This window comes from Pholcus phalangioides, unplaced genomic scaffold, assembly GCF_987345545.1.
Source record: "Pholcus phalangioides strain wild (caught in Gottingen) unplaced genomic scaffold, Ppha-v1.0 ptg000019l_1, whole genome shotgun sequence".
Lineage (NCBI taxonomy): Eukaryota > Metazoa > Arthropoda > Arachnida > Araneae > Pholcidae > Pholcus > Pholcus phalangioides.
Window position 1 is genome coordinate 4,634,632 of NW_028301612.1, and position 20,694 is coordinate 4,655,325.

Consider the following 20,694-nt stretch of genomic DNA (forward strand, 5'->3'; position numbering starts at 1 on the left):
GCTGAAGTTGGTTTTTCTGTGGTTCCCAACTTCGAGGTGCGAATGTGATCCGATCTCTCCTTTGAAAAGTTACGCCACGGAGAACAGCGGACCTACAAATATTACATATGTAATTCAATCATTACACTTCACTTCTGAAATGTAGATGGCAGTACTGGAAAATAAAACAACACTCCAAACGAAAGCGCCTCAATCCTTGTCCGACTCTGTTCTAGTGTCGAATTTGATTGGGCGTGCGTGATCATAGACGTAAAATCAGGATTTTCTTCCTTGTAACCTTTTGCATGTGGCTTTGGCGCTATTTTTTTTTTTCAAGCAACTGTGACGTCATAGAAACGTCACAGTAGACCGCGAGGCTACCGTAACTTTTGATCCATTTGGCGCCACCATATTTCCTAGCGACATTTAATAATGGATATTCTAAATTTAACTTCAGTTCGGCAACCAGGATTGATGCAGTGGGAAGTTCACGGGACGCTTAAAACGAAGGTTATGAGTTCGAGTCCCTTCGTAAAAATCCAATTTTTTTTTTTTTTCTAGCATCTTCGTTTGAAAAGTTTAATTTCTTATCACATTTAATTTTTTTCTTTTAACCGTTGCACGGGATAAACATGATTTATTATATTATAATTCACCACAAATTCTCAGACGCACGGGAATGGGGGGGGCCACCCCCGTATAATAAGTTATCGTTTATTGAATCACTAAAAAATGTTTTCTTTTTTTTTCTGATTTAATCAAAATGTGGTTCAGTTGCATCAAGTTGACAATAGTAACGGCTCGCGAAGCGAGCGCCCAGCGAAGCTGGGCCCTGCTATCATTTATTGATTTATAATGCTAATAGATTCATTAGAAAACCAAACATAGAAATTGTGTTTCGGCAAGCCACTGTATTTATTGCATGTCAATATAATTATTATTATATAATATATATCGTTATTATTATGATCGTTATAGTATTATAGTTAAATTATATCATTGTAATTTATTATCGTGTGAGCAAACGAGACGTAATGACAAAATAAAAGCGAAATCGTTAATAGACGCTGGTGTTTGGCGATAAGTTGCCAAACGTAACAGCAGGAGGTACACTTTACACATACGGTGATGTTTCTATAACGTCACAGTAGCCTTATTCTGATTGGCTGATAATGTCAAAAATATAAATAAAATCGTCATAACTACGAAGAACAGCCAAAACTAGAGAGGAAATCCTTAATCAGACGTCATTGATCACTTGATACTAACTATCCAATCAAATCCGACACTAGAAAAGAGTCGGACAAGTGTGGAGGTGCTTGTCTCCAAACGCACTCAGACTGTTAATGACACTTTACTTACATTTGTAGAGTGCATTAGCATGCACCTGAAGCGATATATCTCCCATGAGAGTTAGGCACAGTTCTGGCTAGTGATGGCGGTATCCTCGTATGGGCACTTTGTGTGGGATGAAACGAATTTCCCCATGGTACATCTAATACTGCCTTTCACCAGCGAACGATACAGGGATCTCCTGTCTGATTTAGTTCGGTTCTTTGTTTCCCCCAGCAGCACCTGCACTAGAGGAAGACCCCTTACTTTACAGCAAGAGAATGCAACGATTCCCCCAGCTGACCTCAGAATGAACGCATCTGGGATCTTGAGAAGGTCTTTATGGTCTCAATATAACTGAGGTCGTTCAATATAACAGAGATGTATGCACCCCGGACTGTGGATTGTGGTAGAGCAGTAGTCATGAATTGAGGTGCTTATTTTCGAAAGGGAACATTTCCTACTTTTTATTCGAAATGCACTTTTTTGACGGTTTCTGAATCTTTTGAATGAGCTCTGTCAGATTTTGCAACCAGGATTACTGAAACGGGAATATTTTTGGTAGAAATTACAATTAAAAGTTCTTCCTCGGGTTCTAATCCGTAGACCTTGACGGAAACAGTAATGGCGGAAAACGAGCATCGGCTGTGCCGACTGCACCACTCGGGGGGGGCTGAGGGATATTTTTCAAAACGTCACATTTATCATAAGCGCTTTCAAAGTCGCATTTTGCAGCAAAACCTCTCGATAACGGATTCCAATGGGACAGAAAATTTTGTCCGCTAACGAGGGACGCCCGTTAATTAATGGATAGTAAAACCCATTGTGTCCCGTCGATGTAATTTAAAAAAAGCGTCCGTCAGTGGAAGTGTCTGCTAATGAGAACATCCGATATGGGAAGTTTCACTTTAGAATGGTTTCTTATGCTACTCATGAGAGAGTAGTATGGGTACCTCCCTTGGTCAGGCGGAACTTTCTGGAATCAACAAGTGGCGTAGAAATTTAGAATTTTTCAGACTTCGGTTCCAATTTAATCAAAAGGTAACATTTTTCACTAATTTTTCTTTCAAAACGGAACCTTTCCAAAATTCAAATGTATATAACTCTCTTGAATTTTGATCAAGCATTATATTTAACTATTCCTATACCACACTCCCGTATGCTACTCGTTGGGGTATTTTCAACTTTCATAAGCAGCCCATCCCGGCGAAAAAATATGTTTTTACTTCTACTGTAAATTTAGTGATTGTGGAAACGTTCCCTTTTTTGAAAATAAGCTTCTCAGTTATGGTGCAAGTTCTTGTAGTTTCCTCTACCCTGTAAAGTCCACGAAACATTATATCGCGTCACCAAGGAGGCAGGTATCTACTGTATAGTCCAGCGTCGTAGCCGGGGTTGCTTGAGCATCCCCGGTAATTTGCCGCATGGGTCTGAGCACACACTGAATCGATTCAGAAATCAAAATTTTCCACGTAGAGATTAAGACAACACGCACCCGTCCCAAGCACTTCCGATGCCTCTGGTATAGGATATGATGACTGGCTCATCAGACAATTTTCAAAAACAACTGCTACCGTCACATAACTTCATAAAACTTAGTAAGGTTTTGCTTTCAAGAAAAAAAATTGTCAACACTTTATTTTTTCCTATGTTTTGTACAACGTTGACAATGCTTCAAGTTGAATTTTTAATTCGAATGTTGAATCAGTCTGTTGTTCATTATTATATTATACTAATCACACGTGTTATTTTCTGCAGTTCTGGAGAGGTTTCGAACGTACATGGACCCCAGTGATGAAGTCTCCGGAATCTCGTCTATTCTGAGACAAGCACTGATTACGGAAGCTGAAGAAAATATTCCTATGGATGGCATTGCTCTCGGTGTCAACTTAGGTTTGGACATTATCGTTGTTGTTACTAAGGTAAATATTATATATACCCTTGTGTGATTCTAAATTTCGTGTATGTTCTAAAACTGCTTGCAAACATTCTTTTGATAACTGCGTACACCATTTTGCCTGAACGAATTATAGGTCGAACGCTAGGAACGAATTATGAAAAAAATAAAACAGTGCAAAGAATGGCCAACATCTGCTTGAATGGCTTTTTCTATTGGGCGTATATACGAACCCTCGTTCGTAAGATAGAGTACGATCGTACGATACAATAGTTAAGGTAGCTAACTGCTTGAATGCTGTGTGTCTCTTCTGATTTCAGGTATACATCCATTTGAATAGGTCGATATCATTCAATTGAAGATTTTTTGTTGTTTTCTGCCAGAAGCAAAACAGCACTATAGCTAATTGAATACGCAGAAGCGAGTTTATGGGTTTGTATAGCCTGCGGGCTACACAAACTTTGCCACCTTTATCCACATTCTAGTGGAATTTTCTGGACCACTCATTAATCAAATTTACCAGCCTGAGCCTCCATCCCTGTCTCCAAGCCATTTTTTGGTCATTTGGTCACATGCATGCAAACTCTCTCACTGATCTGGTCCCGTGCTCTGTTCGTCACTCTTTTGAGCTCTCAGCTCATTCACCCACATTGTCAATCACTTTATAGAAAACTCTTTTGGTCATTCATTTGCTTGCATGCTTGCTATCCAAGTCTCTTTTTTGATCACTCACATGCTTGCAAATGCTTTTAGTCAATCAGTGATTTAGTCCCTTGCTTTATAGATCAAAGACTCACATGCTTGAAAAAATTGTAGATGACTGTTTCGGTTACTTACTGACCTGATCCGTAGTTCCATGACGTAATCCTTCGCTCTATGCGCAGAGGCAAATTTGAAGTTTACCGTCTGTGGGCTATACGAATTTTAAATTTTGCCGCCCTTCTCTCCCATTCCATTAATTGATCAATCATTCCTCAAATGTGCCACCCCTCCGAATTCACCACCCTGAGTTATAGCTTGCTAAGCCTCCTTGTAAATACGGGGACTCCTTGTAATAGGGACTAATGTCAAGATACTTTTCTCTTATCTTTAGAAATACATACACTTTAGTCTCTTTTAATCATTTTTTAATGAACTATTATTTACCGATTTCTTTGAATTCAATTTGGAAAACTTGATTTCGTTTCAGATAGATCACATGTCGGTATTAGCCAAGGATTTTAATTACAAAGAAGAACATTTCGACTTCATTCAGCAGAATATCAGAAAATTCTGCTTGAGGCGTATCCTTTTTTTTTTTTTTTGTCTAAATTATAAGATTATTTTTCATGTAAATTTGATTTACTATGAGATAAATGTCGAGACGTGTAAATGAAGTACAGTACTCGCAAGTACAGTACATGTGTTTTGATTGTAGAAAACTTATTATGATAGATGCGATGTTTGATCTCGACGCAGTTACATATTGATCCTTGACTCGTCATTAGATGGCGCCTCTTTGTTCTACGTCTCCGTCAAAGAGAACAAGAACTGCGATCTGCTGTCGAAGTATTTGGTCCACAGGATTTACTCGTTTCCTTTCAGGACTCCAGCTCTTGTCGTGGAGAAAGACCGCGTCTTCGTGTAAGTTTCTAGACATTTACTCGTTAGGCTAGGGATCTTCAAACCATGGACTGCGGGTCAGATGTGGTCCTCGGAGTTTTTTCCGGGGACCACCTATCGCTGGAGAAAATATTTGTTTAATATAGGCAAAAAAATTCGTTAAAGAGCGCTGGCCACTACTGGTATCTGCACTGCTGTATTTAGAACTGAGATACCTTCCAGGTTCAATAGTAATGCCGTGCATTTGGTACATTAAAAGGGCCATCATTCGTAGGTCCAGAGCCCTACTCCTCATAATTGAGGAAATATTTTACCATACAAAAACTTCTTCCTTTTCCGGATCCCCCTTTAGTGCACACCAATTCCGGTCATATATCGCCATACGGCAATTTCCAACTAGTGGAGTTGGGTGGGAAATGAAGGCTCCATCCATCGGTGGTCCCCCATCCCCGGGGCTGCCCACAATGACTGCTGTGACTGTAAAACTATTTATAATTGGACTGCACTGCAGGTCACTTATGTGATGTAGGAATGTGGCTCGGGTCACTGAAGGGATCTCGAATTGCATTGGACCATTTGAGTAATCTGTAGACGTGTCACGGGTAGCTTAAGTGCTCTGGAACTGCGCCGCCGCCGTCCGCTTAGTGCTCTACAGGGCACCACAGGTCACTCAAGTGATCTGTAAATATGTCGAGTGTCACCCATAAGATCTGGGAATGTATCACGGATAACTTAAGTAGTCTGGTAATGTGCCGCTTAGTTTATTTTTATAGAAGCAGAATTAGTTTTGAGTTCACGGGCCAATTAGATGACTTCGGGGGTGACATTTGGCCCGCGGGCCATGAGTTGAGAATGTACAGTCGGTCCCGTATTCGCGGGGGTTACGTTCCGGGGACGACCGCGAATACGGAAATCCGCGAATAACCGAAACCATAGGTTTTTTGTATATCTCGTTTACTGAACATCATGAGAAAGAGCAAGGTGACGCAGAGGTAGAAGGGAATGTAAAAGAGGGTGCAACGAGATTGTTGGCGATGCTTTCTTAAAGAACATTGTAATTTCTGTTTGTCGTTTCTTCTTCATATCATCAAGTATGTTGGAATATGATGACAAGGCTTCCTCAACAAATTTTTACCAATTTTTCTATATGTGAAGAGCGTACCATAGAGGTATCTATGCCATGAAAATAATCTATTGCTGATTTGAGCTTGCGAAGTCCTTTCGCTATGTTACTTGTGGTGAACTTGTCTTCTACTTCTTATCTTGATCTTCTTCATCTAGTACCGCTTCAATTTCAGGACCAGTCAGCTGCATTAATTCCTCCTCGGTCAATCTAGTATGAAAAGAACTTTGAATAGCATGTCTTCACTCTCAAGGCACCTCCTAACTTCCGGAACGAAACACCGTTTTTACCAATCCAGGAAAAGTGTTTTCATAGTCCAATCCTTTTTATTGTTCGTTCAAAATACTGGGAGCTTTGGCTTATCCTTCCCTTGAATGCTCACGGATTCGCAGATTTGAAAATGACGGTGGACTTTATCATGTACCTGTACGCATTTGCGCAAAACAAGATAGTAAGTCTATCTCCACTTACTTAGGGGGGGGGGGTCGCTTTTCTTCTTGGGCGGTAAATGTTCTTTGAGGCATTTACTTCCAAAATAATGCAGTTTCGTCAACGTTAAACACCTGCTGAGGTGCATAATCCTTCTTTCAATAATTTTCTACAAAGTCTTTGGAAATTTTCTAGCTGCCTCCTCGTCGGCAGAGGCTTGATCGCCAATGATTTTTACATTGCGTGATCAGAATCGTTTCTTAAACCTATGAAACAACGTTTACTTGAATGAAATTTTGATGAAATAGACGTTTCACCATCCCTTTCCTTAGAGAAGAATAAAAATTTTCACCTTTTCTGTTATAATATTACAATCAATTAGAATACCTTTTTGTATCAGTCTTGTACCCACAAAAACCAGCATTTTCTGTACGAGAAACACACGGATCCCGTAGGCACTGCAAAGTTTTGATTGCCATAGGTACAGCTACGGCTGAAAGAATTTCATATTCCTTTTTCTTGATATATCTCACCGTAGATTCGTTGATTCCCACCACAGCAGGTATTAACGTACTTTCGCCAAGAATAGTCAATATATCCAATCCAATTTTTCTTGTGAAGTTTTCACTTTTATTTATCTTTTCAAAGCATTATTAGTAGCACTTAGAAGAATGAGCCAATCTAAACACGCACAATTCAAATTTCGTAAACATAACACGTGAATGGCGATTGCTGTGTTGTGAAAAAAATCTTATATATAAATGTGAAAGTATGTATGTATGTATGTATGCTCTTTATACAAATCTACAGTTTTAGACCGATCGTCGCCAGATTTTGCATATATACCAAACAGGACCGGGATTGAGCCGTAGGCTACTTTAAAAGTTCGTCAGAGCTGGGCAAATGCCCGAAATGGGCGAAAAACTGCCGGGAAACAATGGTTTTGGGGCCTCAACAATTACTTTCGGAACGTTTACTTTGGTTACCGTGGTTCCCAACAATGTATTTCAGACGTGTATATATCTTTACAATGGTTTGTCACATCTTTAACGCTGCCATCATTACAGTTTATTCCTTTATAATGGTTTGGCTCTTTTCCAATACTCCCAGTAATTGAAGAAAACCCTGGAAGCGCCAGATATTTTTGCTTGCATGTATACAGGGTGTCCTGTAAGTGCTAATGTGGCCTTTATCTCATCAACCACCCATCGTTGAGGTATAGTTTCAATTTAAAAAGTGCTTAAAAGGAGTTTGAATAATATTCGCTGCAGAAGCTGGACATATGACGTCACTAACAACAGAGAACAGCAAATACGACGATAAAACAGGGAATAAAAATGTTCTACGCCAGCTGATGAACTCAATGCTTGCATCAAATCATCAGCACTCTACTTCACCAAACACCAACTCTGGCCATATCGCTACATTGCAATTTACTGCCATTAGTGAGATGGGTTGGAAGTGAAGGTGCTGTCTATCGGTGGTCGCCTCGAGTTTGTTAGGACATCAACACTCTGGCACGAAGCTAAAAAATTATCATTATCCACCAACATGCGAGTTCAACTGCAAAATGACTCGCACTGCTATCATTTTCACATCAGTTGATCAAACTTGGCAATGGAAGAATTCACGTAGACCCAAGCACTGGACTGATTACGTTCCCAAATGGATTTTGCCAGTTATTATATATATAAACTCAGTTCAAGAACTTGCAGACAAAGTCTTCCCAAACATTCAACAAAATCACCGAAACCATGAGTGGCTTTGTGAGAGTGCGATTCTGGCACCGAAAAATGAGTGTGAACAAGATCAACGTAAAAATCCTAAAAATTATTCCGGGAGACTCCACATCTTACAAATCGGTTGACACTGTCACAGACACAGCGCAGACAGTTCTGTATCCTGCAGAATTTCTGAACTCTTTGGATATTCCGGGTGTGCCACCACACAATTTGACCCTCAAAGTCGGAGCACCTGTAATGCTTTTAAGAAATTTGGAGACACCGATACTCTGCTATGGCAACAGACTCTGCGTGAAGAAATTGCACAATTGCATCATTGAAGCAACGATTCTAACTGGATGTTACAAAGAAAAAGAAGTCTTCATTCCACGTATCCCAATCATCACCGAAGAAATGCCATTCACTTTCAAGCGGTTACAGTTCCCGATTCGTTTAGCTTTTGCCATGACAATCAACAAAGTGCAAGGCCAGTTGTTAGCAGTGGCAGGTATCAACTTACTTGAGCCCTGTTTTTCACACCTTTTCGTCACCTGTTCGCGTGTTGGTAATAGCAAAAATTTGTACATCTACACACCAGATGGGAAAAGAAAAAATATTGTGTATCCACAAGCGATTGCCTGAAGATTTTAATTAAAATATTTAAATATAAAAGTAATTTTCTCTTACTTGATGCAGAAAGTTTTTTGATTAAGAAGTAATTAATAAGCTATACATATATACATTTTTTACGGGCGGGCAACGTCGCCGGGTATCAGCTAGAAACCCATTGAAGAAAACCCGGGAAGCGCCGGGTATTTTTGCTTGCCTGTATACAGGGTGTCCTGTAAGTGCTAATGCGGCCTTTATCTCATCAACCGCCCATCGTAGAGATATAGTTTCAATTTAAAAAATGCTTAAAAGGCGTTTGAATAATATTCGCTGCACAAGCTGGACGTATGACGTCACTAACAACAGAGAACAACAACTACGACGACAAAACCGAGAATAAAAATGTTCAACGCCAGCTGATGAACTCAATGCTTGCCTCAAATCAACACTCTGGCACGAAGCGAAAAAATTATCATTATCCACCAACATGCGAGTGCAACTGCAAAATGACTCAGCACTGCTATCATTTTCACATCAGTTGATCAAACTTGGCAGTGGAAGAATTCCCGTAGACCCAAGCACTGGACTGATAACGTTCCCTAATGGATTTTGCCAGTTCTTATATATATAAACTCGGTTCAAGAACTTGGAGACAAAGTCTTCCCAAACATTCAACAAAATGACCAAAACCATGAGTGGCTTTGAGAGAAAGCGATTCTGGCATCGAAAAATGACAGTGTGAACAAGATCAACGGAAAAATCCTAAAAATTATTTCGGGAGACTCCACATCTTACAAATCGGTTGACACTGTCACAGACACAGCGCAGACAGTTCTGTATCCTGCAGAATTTCTGAACTCTTTGGATATTCCGGGTGTGCCACCACACAACTTGACCCTCAAAGTCGGAGCACCTATAATGATTTTAAGAAATTTGGAGACACCGATACTCTGCAATAGCAACAGACTCTGCGTGAAGAAATTGCACAATTACATCATCGAAGCAACGATTCTAACTGGATGTGCCAAAAGAAGACGTCTTCATTCCACGTACCCCAATTATCACTGAAGAAATGCCATTCACTTTCAAGCGATTACAGTTCCCGATTCTTTTAGCTTTTGCTATGGCAATCAACAAAGCGCGAGGCCAGTCGTTAGCAATGGCAGGTATCAACCTACTTGAGCCCAGTTTCTCACACGGACAGCTTTACGTCGCCTGTTCGCGTGTTGGTAATAGCAAAAATTTGTACATCTACACACCAGATGGACAAACAAAAATATTGTGTATCCACAAGCGATTGCCTGAAGTTTTTAATTAAAATTATATTATTAATATAATTAATAATAATAATAAAATTAAAATAATTAAGATTAATTAAAAAATGAAAGTAATTTTTTCTTACTTAATGCAGAAATATTTTGATTAAGAAATAATTAATAAGCTATATATATGTAAATTTTTTACAGGGCGGGCAACGTCGCCGGGTATCAGCTAGTTCCCAATAAAAGAAAAAAAAACAAAAACCGCGAATACGGGGGGGGGGGGGGGGCTACCGTATTCCTAAACTGAGAAAAATCTAGGTTGTAATGTTGTAATGGATGTAATTTTGTGATAACTTTTTATTTCTTGATTGTGAGTTCCATCAGGGTCTTGATTTGCATGCTTTCAGACCATCTGGATGGGACAGCGAAAAGAAGATAAGCATTCTCTACGAGAACCTTGGTGCTTTCGGTCCTGATAAGTCGTACTTGACTGTTATAGAGAAGCCTAAAGCACAAAAAGTAAGTAAATTTCTGGTCAAAAAATAATTATAATAGCCCACCAAAAAAACAAAAGTCGAATCGCTACGAAACATGGCTGGCAGTTATATCTCATGAAAGTATGCAAATGATTTGTGTTGCAGTAAAATTACGCAAATATTCCCATCACCCGAAGGCATGAAAGTACCTTCCCCGTTGCTCTTTAAAACGGCCTAAGAGACTGCTTTTACGTATTATAATATTCAACAATTCTTCAATAAGGTGCTAATGTTTTTCGCATCGTTGTACTGTTCTGTGATAATAAATGACCGTTTCGTTCTGTGATATTTTAATAATTTTTAATGTTCTGAATAATGTCTTCCACAAGCACTCGAGATGGCAACGCGCGAAGCAATTCGCAGGACAACACAGATTTATCTCACAGAACAGCTATTTACAAGCAGAGATTTTGAAGAAACACGCTAAAAATAGAGAGCGACTTCTCTAACATACAAGAGATCTCGTTTTCAAAAACTGAACAAGCTGTTCCTAGTTTCATCCTGGCAGCGCTACTATATAGTTAAAAAACCTTCCAGGACAATCTCCACGATTCTCGCGAGATCTTTACACTTCTCTTGGCGCTCTGACATTGCCAAATCATCGGAGATGTCGCCAAAATTTCTAAATTTGACGTTAATTAGGGGAAATTTACAGAGAAATGCGTTAATGACTTTTACTTGTGAAAAATCACATAATAAATGATAAATAATGACTATATACATAATTTTTGTAACAATACATCTTAATATAGCTTAGCATGTGTTATTTGCAATTACACATGCCAAGCTGTAATTCAAGTAGTAGTGCGTTATTTTTTCTTTTTTGACTGGGAGAAAAGTTAGTGCATAATTTCTCATGTGAACTTAGTTCGTCCTGGACTGGAGTATGCGGTAAGGTTTTGGAGACCATACCTACAGAGGGACATAGACTTGATTGAAGGGGTGCAGAGAAGAGCTACGCGTGTCCTTATTGGCACACAGGGCTTGAGTTATGAAGAGAGACTTCATTTTTTGAATATGTTTACATTGGATGAACGCAGGTGTCGAGGAGATATGATCGAAGTGATCAAAATTTTCAATGGGATGGATAGGATGGACCATGAACTTTTAGTACACCGCCAATCAACCGCTTTTACAAGGGGACACCAGTATCGATTGGTGAGGGACAATGCAAGGTTATAGTGTCGCAGGGAATTTTTCTCTAATAGGGTTGTTAATAAATGGAATAGCTTACCCCCGGAGGTAGTAAATTGTAACACAATTGACACGTTTAAAAAGAAATACGATAAACATGTTGGGGTAAATCGAGAAGCTATCCATTCTTAGAATAGACAACCATAAGTATTCTTTATGGGCATTGTATAATATTTTATCATGTATATATTGTTTATAATTTGTGTTAATTGCATTTTTAATGGGGTTGCTGTATTTTTGAAACATATGACATCCATATTTTTATGGGCATCTTTTTATCAGCCACCTCGTTGGGCATTTTGCCTGTTGTGGCGTTGTATTTGTATTTGTATTTGTATTTATTCTAATATGTATCTCATACGGTTGTATTTGTAATGTATTAATGTTTTGTCTCTCAAGTCTCCTGTCAGGGAAGCTGAGGTCGTCGCGAAGGAGGATCAAGAATTTCTGGCGGAGCAGCAAGACGTACTCAGTCAATTGCCATCGCTTCCGATGGGTCGTTCTATTGTAACTGTAAGTACAGTATATGTTCAGAATGCGTACAAATATACATTCGAGAGCAGTTGAATTAGTCATAGCTAGTGGTATGCAAGAGTTGCTGTGGGTTGATCGTAACCGACGCGAACATAAGTAAAACTTCGGCATTAGAAAAGAGTGCTGCTCATGGGTGCAGCCATAGCTGAACGCATTATGGGAGTGACAAAGCATTTCTAAATGCATTTGATCGTGAGAAAATAGTCGGGACCCGACGTATGGGTCGAAAGTCGTGACGGCACCTGGATTTTTACGTGCCAAGGTGTCAAAGATCTATCTTGAGCAGTGTTCACCAATGCTCATCTAGATGCGTGATTCACGCATCGAAATTAAATTTTCGTAGAGGAGTGAAAATGTGAAATACTCCTTCAAATTTCAAATATACGTGTATTTCTTTGATATAGAGTATTACTCTTTTTTTCATTCAAAAAAAATACCCCTCACTTTACAAGATTACCCCTGAAAATTTTGAAGAGGAGTGAAATTATCTTTCAAAAATTTTGCTTCGGATAACACTTGATCGCGAGTATATCGATTCGGGTAAAAAGAATACCTGCCGGGGTTAAATGCCGTGGACAACTGCGTGTGGATGAGCGATATGGACGTCGCACCGTGGTCAAAATCGCGAAATTAGTTGGAAAAAAAAATCAAAAAAGAGGTTTCGTATTGGAAAAAATCTCATATTAGTGTGTAGAGAAATGTCTGGTGAATCTCGCGGTGTTTTTTATTCCCTGATATACAGGACGCGTAGCGAACAGGGGATTTGGCATTTTACTGGTGAACTGTTGATAGCTAGAGGTATACTTCCAATTGGAAAAAGTTTCCAAATAACGTGTAGTACAAAGATATGTCATTCATGTTGCAAGGGGTTGTGTACTTATTGAAATAAAAAAATAAATTTTTATACAGTCCCCCTTGTGCCTCAAAACCAAATTAGAAAACTGCTGCTTTGTCTATCCTGATGCAAAACTAAAAAAAAACAGTGTTTCTATAAGTGCAGTTATTCACTGAGATATTACCCCCAAATATTTCCTCCGTTTTTCGAATTTAAAAATATCAGCGAATATAAACACTTGGAAACATGGTTTTTTTGTCGGCATCAGGAGAGACAGGGCAACAACTTTCTAATTGTGTTTTTGAGCACAGAGTGACTGCATAAAAACTATACAACTCCAACTCCTTGCAACATGAATAACATGTCTGAATACTACACGCTATTTGGAGACTTTTCTAATTGGAAGTATATCTCCAAGATCAACGGTTCGCCAGTGAAATGCCATAAACCCCGTTCACATGGGAAATAGAAAAAGCGGGTTTAAAACTCCTCTTCAAGAATTTTCACCAATGACTGCTCTTCATTCCTTTCCTTACGAAGGAAAAAATTCGTCAAGCTGGTGCTGGAACTCCCAAATGCTACCACAATATGTGCACATGCATGAACGGGGCTATTAGTTATTAGGTGGTTGTGCTTGAGTGAAAACCACAATTTTTTTTTTGCCATTCGTTTTTTTTATTTTGTTTTAATTAAAACGAACAAACAGCAAATAACATTATACAAATATATAATACAATATATAATACAATATACAAATACAAATATATAATACAGTATACAAATATATAATACAGTATACAAATATATAATACAGTATACAAATATATAATACAGTATACAAATATATAATACAGTATACAAATATAAACATATGTTACACCACATAAAACACACACACATATAATACATACACTATGTAGCCCCAAGGGACTATGAAGTCCTTCCAGCAGGCCTATATGATTTTTATTACATGCTTTTCTCAGTCAGCAACAGCTCTTTTCTTCATTAGATGTATTTATGTATATAATTAATATGCATTGGTGCAATTTATTTCAAAGTACTGCATTAATATCTGTGTTTTTGATCATAATAAAGACATTGTAATTTGTACTTTTATTACTATTTGTGTAATTACTAGAGTAGATGAAGTTCATTATTTTTGGTGCGTTGTAACAAAAACTTTTTTGAAATGATGTTTTGTTGCTTTTAGGCACTTGATAGATATTTTTATATCTATTCGAGGTTTTATTTTCATATTTTACTAAACATTCTTCATTTTTGATGATAAATTTATAAATTCTGTAGATGTAGTTCTGTCTCAGTGTCAATATGTGGCACTGTATGTTTTTGTTTTCTATTGGAACATTTATCGTTTTTAGGATTATTTTTCTGATTCTTTTTATTTTCAGCTCTGCGTCGAATAATTTGTTTTAAAAAATGGTACATGAAGTTTGCTTCATTTTACGCAGTTTTGAATATAAAAAGTAACTTACGATAAAAAGTCCATCTTTGCCCCACCGTGAAATTTCTTTCCAGATGTTTTACATGTTATGGGTGAACGCACTGTATGATCCGTTGCCGCCCCTAGCCTCTACTTTTCTGGTAATAAATTGTTAAAATTACCTTACGTATGACTCGCATATAGCGATAGTGGTGAATTGGGCTTGATTTTTAGGAAGTCAACAGATCTGTTGATGAAATACATTGATGAAAAGTTCACACACATAAAATTGAAACATACCCGTGAACGTAGAAGCATTACATTTCGTCTGAATATAAAAACATCTCATTAGTCACCTTTTAGAAAATTAAAAATCATTCAACAAGACCCTACCATGTTTCCTCGAAAGAAATTTGTCGTGATTATAAAGAGAAAACGATAAACCATGGAAAATACTCCAACAAAGATCAGGGCAGAACACTCGGAGAATTTTCCAATACATTAGCTTGAAGAAAACCTTGCTATGCAGTACAAGCCAATGTCAGATCATCCGGTCAACGCAGGATGATCACGAAGTTTCAACATCGCTTAGATAAATTAAAAAAAAAGCAAAGATTGTTATTATTTTTTTTTTTGAAAACTTTTGTTTTGTAGAAAAAGCAACAGAAGCGTGAATTAATTTAAACAATCCCCAAATAATGTGTTTCGGCAGCACTCTTGAGTATATATTTGTTAATTTTAAATAACGGCATTTTTTTGTTTGAAATTCCATTTCCAACGCGAAATATGTGATCGGTAATCCAAATCGATATTACAAACTATATTTTGCGATTTTACATAGTTAATTTTTCAAGCGTTGTGCTAAGGGAAAATAATCAACTTTTTTGAATGAAAAGCTTGATTTAAACATGAAAACATTGAGTTAAGTGCTCTGAAAAGAAATATTTTCACTGTGGCATTTTGTTAAAATTACTCTGGTATCATTGTTTATTTTAATTTTTTTCGTTCTGAATATGAGGGATATTTTGAGTATAATCAATAAATAAAAATAACAAATATCAGTAATAACTGTAAAAAATTTAATTAAAATAAATAATTTTGGATACAGGGAATTGCAAGAAAAAATAGAAAATGTGATAATCGTGTTAAAATGATTTTAAAATTATCGAATGCTATTATAATTTATTCATTCTTCTCAGCATGTGTGGATCTATATATTCAATGTGAATTAAAAAGAATTTTCAAAAAATGTTCCCTAGTTTTCGAGAACATATTTTATATTCCAGCAAAATTCGCTATATAGACCACTGTGCGTCGGCCAGCTCGCATCATAACAGTGGATAGACGGGCCGCAATGCAAATTATTCAGCGATTCGACGCCTGTGCACCGGAACGTGTAAGCAATTACAGGCTCTAGAACCTGCGTTCAAGTGTGTACTAGGTAGTATCCTCCCTGTAGGGTACAGAAGCTATCGTCTTGTTAGAGTGGTACTATGCTAATCGTAAAGTCACAAGGTGCAACGATTAGCCTGGGCGAGTACGGCACAAACTTCATAAAGCGATGGAACTCGCATGCCAGCATTGTACCCTTCAATCCGATGGAAATGACATTCTCGTCCGGGTGCTGTTTTACCGAAATCTTTTTCTCTAGAGAAAGTCATGCTGCAATTCTGTCCTCGTTTTTGACAGGATTTCCGACGAGAGCATATTGAGGGATCATTCATTGGTGGTCGCCTCAGGTTCGATAGGAAGAGGACTTATCATCTATGTCCTTCCCCAGGATTAAACCCCCCGCAGAAGGGACGGTAGCCTTCAACGTGGTCGACCTGCATCTTGCCATTGCGTCAATCGCACGCTAGTGGCCTCTTCTTCCCTTGTTGAAATTATTGCACTCACGGTCTCCTTTCTTTTCCAGCTGGACAACTGTTGGGTTTACGGCCTCGAGGCTGAAATCTCACCAATTAACGCAGTGCGAAAAGAGGACTATTTTCTAGCAGGACTAGCTGTTGGGTTCTCGTCCTCTTTTTTTTTTCTGGGCTAACTGGTGGGCTCTCAGGCTCGTTTCGCGTTGCTTTAGTTAGTGGAATCTCGTGGAGTGTAATACAATAAATAATTAGAACATAGATTTTTTTTTTGCAACAGATCCATTGAAAAGTACGTAATTTTTCAAATTCTTGAGCTCGACGTTGTACAAGCCGATAAATTATCAGTAGCTGGACGTCGAAATATCATTCTGATGAGAGTTCCACGAGAATTACTGTTCCATTAACTATTCTTCTCGTAAAAAAAAATCCTAGCAGAGCAAACATGGATTTCGAGGAATACCGAAAATGCGGGAAGAAACTGGTTGATTTCATTGCGGATTACCATAAGACGATCAGGTACCGTTCTGTCTTTCCGAGTGTTAAACCCGGTTACATGAAAGAAATGCTGCCGAGCTCGGCTCCAGTCGAAGGTGAAAGTTTCGACGATATCATGGCCGACGTGGAAAAAGTGATAATGCCCGGACTCACACATTGGCAAAGCCCTTACATGCACGGATATTACCCGGCTTTGGTTTCTCCGGCTTCGCTATTGGGCGATGAATTGGCGAACGGACTGGGAACTTTGTGCTTCACCTGGGCCGCGAATCCCGCCGGTACAGATCTAGAAATTATTACCATGGACTGGTTGGCGAAAATGATCGGTTTACCGGACATATTCCTTCACAGCAACACGGAAACGGACGGAGGAGGCCTCATACAATCGTCTGCCAGCGAATGCTTGCTTTGTAGCGTGCTCGGAGCGCGTACCAAGGCTATCATGAAATTGAGGAGCACCTACGGATACTTGGACGATGCGGAGATCAGCGCTCTCCTGATAGGATATTCATCGGATCAAGCCCATTCTTCCATCGAGAAAACCGGACTCATTAGCCTCATAAAGCTGCGTTTCATCGAGTCCGATTCCGACTTGAGCATGCGAGTTGATCTACTGGAAGAAGCCATCGCTACTGACAAGGCCAACGGTCTACACCCGTTCCTGGTAGTTGCGACCCTGGGTACTACAAATGCTTGCACGTTCGATGATTTGACCAAAATCGGGCCGATCTGCGAAAGGGAAGACATGTGGCTTCATGTCGACGCCGCCTACGCCGGAACCGCTTTCGTGTGTCCAGAATTCCGGAAGTTCTTGAAAGGTGTCGAGTACGTTTCATCTTTCGCTTTCAATGCCTCGAAGTGGTTTATGACCCATATAGAATGCTCGACAATGTGGATAAAGAACAGCGAATATTTACACCGAACCTTCAACGTCGATCCCGTCTACCTGCGATACAAGAAGACCTCTGGTCTGGCCATCGACTTTATGCACTGGCAGATCCCCCTCAGTCGGAGATTTCGAGCTCTGAAACTGTGGTTCGTCATCAGGAATTTCGGTGTGTCGGGTTTGCAGAAACACGTGAGGCGAATCGTCGAGCTTGCAAAGTTATTCGAGAAGAAGGTTCGAGCCGATAAGAGATTCGAAATCCCGTCAAAAACGCACTTGGGGCTGGTCGTGTTCAGGTTGCTCGACGGAAACGAGAAAACCGAACAGCTGCTCAAGAGCATAAACGACACCGGACTAGTGCATTTCGTCCCGACAGTTCTGAAGGATAAGTACGTGATACGGTACGTCGTCACGAGCACTCTAACGGAGCCCATGGACATAGAAAGAGATTGGCAGCTCATAGACGAACACGCAACTCGAATTTCCGAACTCGAGAGAGTGATATCCTTCACCAAGATTGAAGATGAGGCGGAGCGGAAACCGGAGTTCGGCTACAGTTTGACGCTGAACCAGGAGGACGTCATGAGGCCGAAAATAATAAATGCGAGCTACACATCCGTGGCACCAAAAGGGTTCGTGGACAATAAGTTGCTATCGACTATCGGGCAGTACATTAACAAAGTATCAGTGAGTAGCCCTGCTCTGAACATTCCCCAAGCAAAAGCACCCCAAAGGTTCATCAGTTTGGAATCGAAATCCGCATTCGCGAGGGGATTGGATTCGAGTGCATCCGAACATAAGATCAGGGTACCGGACGAGCGTATAACAGTGTGCAGCCATTGCTTCAAGGTGCTTTCCGATGAAGGAGAGAAAATGGATGTAAAAGAATCGCCACCGAAGTACCTGGACGAAAGAGATGAGATTCTGGAGGAAGAAGAAACTTCTGAAAAGGCAATGCCTAAATTCTCTCCCCAGCTGATGAGCGCTTCCGATCAAAGGGAGTCTCTGGAATCTTCTGGTCCTAGTGATGCTGATCGAGAGGAATCCCACGAACCCTCTTTGGAACCAAATGATAAAGAAAAATCTCTGGAACCCTCTAACCAGGATGATGCAGATAAAGCGGAATCTCAGAGACCCTCTACCGAACCAACTGATGAAGGATCTCGAGAACCCTCTGACAATGATGATGTAGATCGAGCGGAATCCCATAAACCCTCTTCCGAACTAATTGATAATGAAGAATCTCGGGAGTCGTCTGACAAGGATAATGCAGATCGCGCGGAATCCCAGAAACGCTCTTCCAAACCCACTGGTAAAGAAGAATCTCGGGAATCCTCTGACAAGGATGATGTAGATCGAGCGGAGTCCCCGAAATCCTCTTCCGAACCCACTGGTAAAGAAGAATCTCGGGAATCCTCTGACAAGGATGATGCAGATGGAACCAAAACCACCGATAAAAGGGAGTCTCTAGAACCTTCTTCCACTGAAAAGAACGAATCACCGAAGTCTTCCGAAACTGATGCTGATAATGAAAAATCTCACAAATGAGTGGAATCGCCCCGGATCGAAAATGAAGAAGGGATTTTGTTTAAATTGAAGACAGTGACATGTGTGGCCACTATCGGTGGATACAGAAATAATCACTTTTTTTTTGTTTACTTCCTAATGTTTTTGAGAGCGAATAAAGGCTTTTCTCAGATTTTGAAATATCCCAAATCATACATGTTCAACCCATGGTCCGCTGGCCAAAGACGGCCCCCGGAGTCGGCAAATGTGGCCTGCGACCATCGTCCGTAAATCAAACCTAATTTTGCAAAAATGGCGCATTTACGAGTCACTTATGCAGTGCCGTCTTAACGCATGGATCTACCCGGGTATGATCTCTGGGCTTCAAGGGGGGAGAGGGACCTCACGATAGTGAGCTTTAGTTGAGATTCTCAAGATTAAACAGCAAGCAGATTGGTAAGCAGATCCTCAGAAAAGTGTGTTTGCTCGGAGGACCATGATGCTCTTAAGACCGCCCTGCACTTATGTGACCCGCAACATATCCCCAGATCCCTTGTGACCCGTGGCTTCAGATCACATCACATCGTGGACCTGTGGCGCCGTTCAAAATCACTTAGGTGGAACGCGACACAGTCCGCGCTCTTCTAAAATGTTGAGCACCCTTGTGCTAATAGAAAAGTGTGAGAAAAATTCACCGACGGGTAATTCCCCGCTAGGAGGGACAAACCTACAAACCATTCAAGTAAGAAGTAACATAGCATAGCTGCCTAGTTCCGGGAGACTCTGGAATTTGTACTCTATCTCCCGGACTCCCGAAAAATTATTTTATCTCCCGAATTTCGCCCGTGATTGTAAAAAAATCCCTACATTTAGGGAAAAATTATTCCCCAATAATTTACCCGAAAAAAACAAAAAAACTGCTGCTTCATAATCGTTGTGTAAATTGTCGGCATTTCGTCAAATCACAAAAAAAATACATTTCATTTTTGGAAAGGAAACGCAAAACTCGCCAATCAACAAGCGTCAATTCGGCCTTTTAACAAAATTGGCACGATCGCGTGTATCTGCTTTTTCCATGTGTCCCGTTTCGGGCCCGACAGATTTTTTGGTTCGCGAGATTTGATTTTTGAGAGGTAATTTATTAACCCAACATATTACACCCAAGAGCTTTAACCTACTGGTTCGCCATGATTAGCGATGGCTTGCACGGTGTCTCGGTGGTTTTTGCAACGGGAAAATATCTCTGAAATTTCCCTTTTACTATTGAAAAATTCCTTAAATGTTTTAAAAGATCCCTTTTTTACATTTATTTTTTTACGGAATTTGGATCCGCTCGGAAAAAACCTCCTGAATTCTCATTCTCCAAAGTTGGCAGCTATGATATAGTGTCTGAGTGAATGAGCAGGTGAGTAAGCAAGTGAATGGGTAAATGTGAGCAGGTGAGAAAA

The 20,694-nt window shown here is 39.8% G+C and overlaps 1 protein-coding gene and 1 pseudogene across 1 annotated transcript in view; both read left to right on the forward strand.

Moving 5' to 3' along the window:
* LOC149071137 (cytoplasmic dynein 1 light intermediate chain 2-like) overlaps nucleotides 1-20,694 on the forward strand; it is a 46,113-nt gene that overhangs the window by 13,252 nt on the left and 12,167 nt on the right. The window contains exons 6-10 of the mRNA XM_089248089.1: nucleotides 3,070-3,233; nucleotides 4,398-4,491; nucleotides 4,696-4,831; nucleotides 10,362-10,473; nucleotides 12,084-12,197. Coding sequence (XP_089104215.1) covers nucleotides 3,070-3,233; nucleotides 4,398-4,491; nucleotides 4,696-4,831; nucleotides 10,362-10,473; nucleotides 12,084-12,197 — 620 coding nt within the window. The remainder of the gene's footprint in view (nucleotides 1-3,069; nucleotides 3,234-4,397; nucleotides 4,492-4,695; nucleotides 4,832-10,361; nucleotides 10,474-12,083; nucleotides 12,198-20,694) is intronic.
* Nucleotides 16,802-19,288, forward strand: LOC149071138 (aromatic-L-amino-acid decarboxylase pseudogene; annotated as a pseudogene).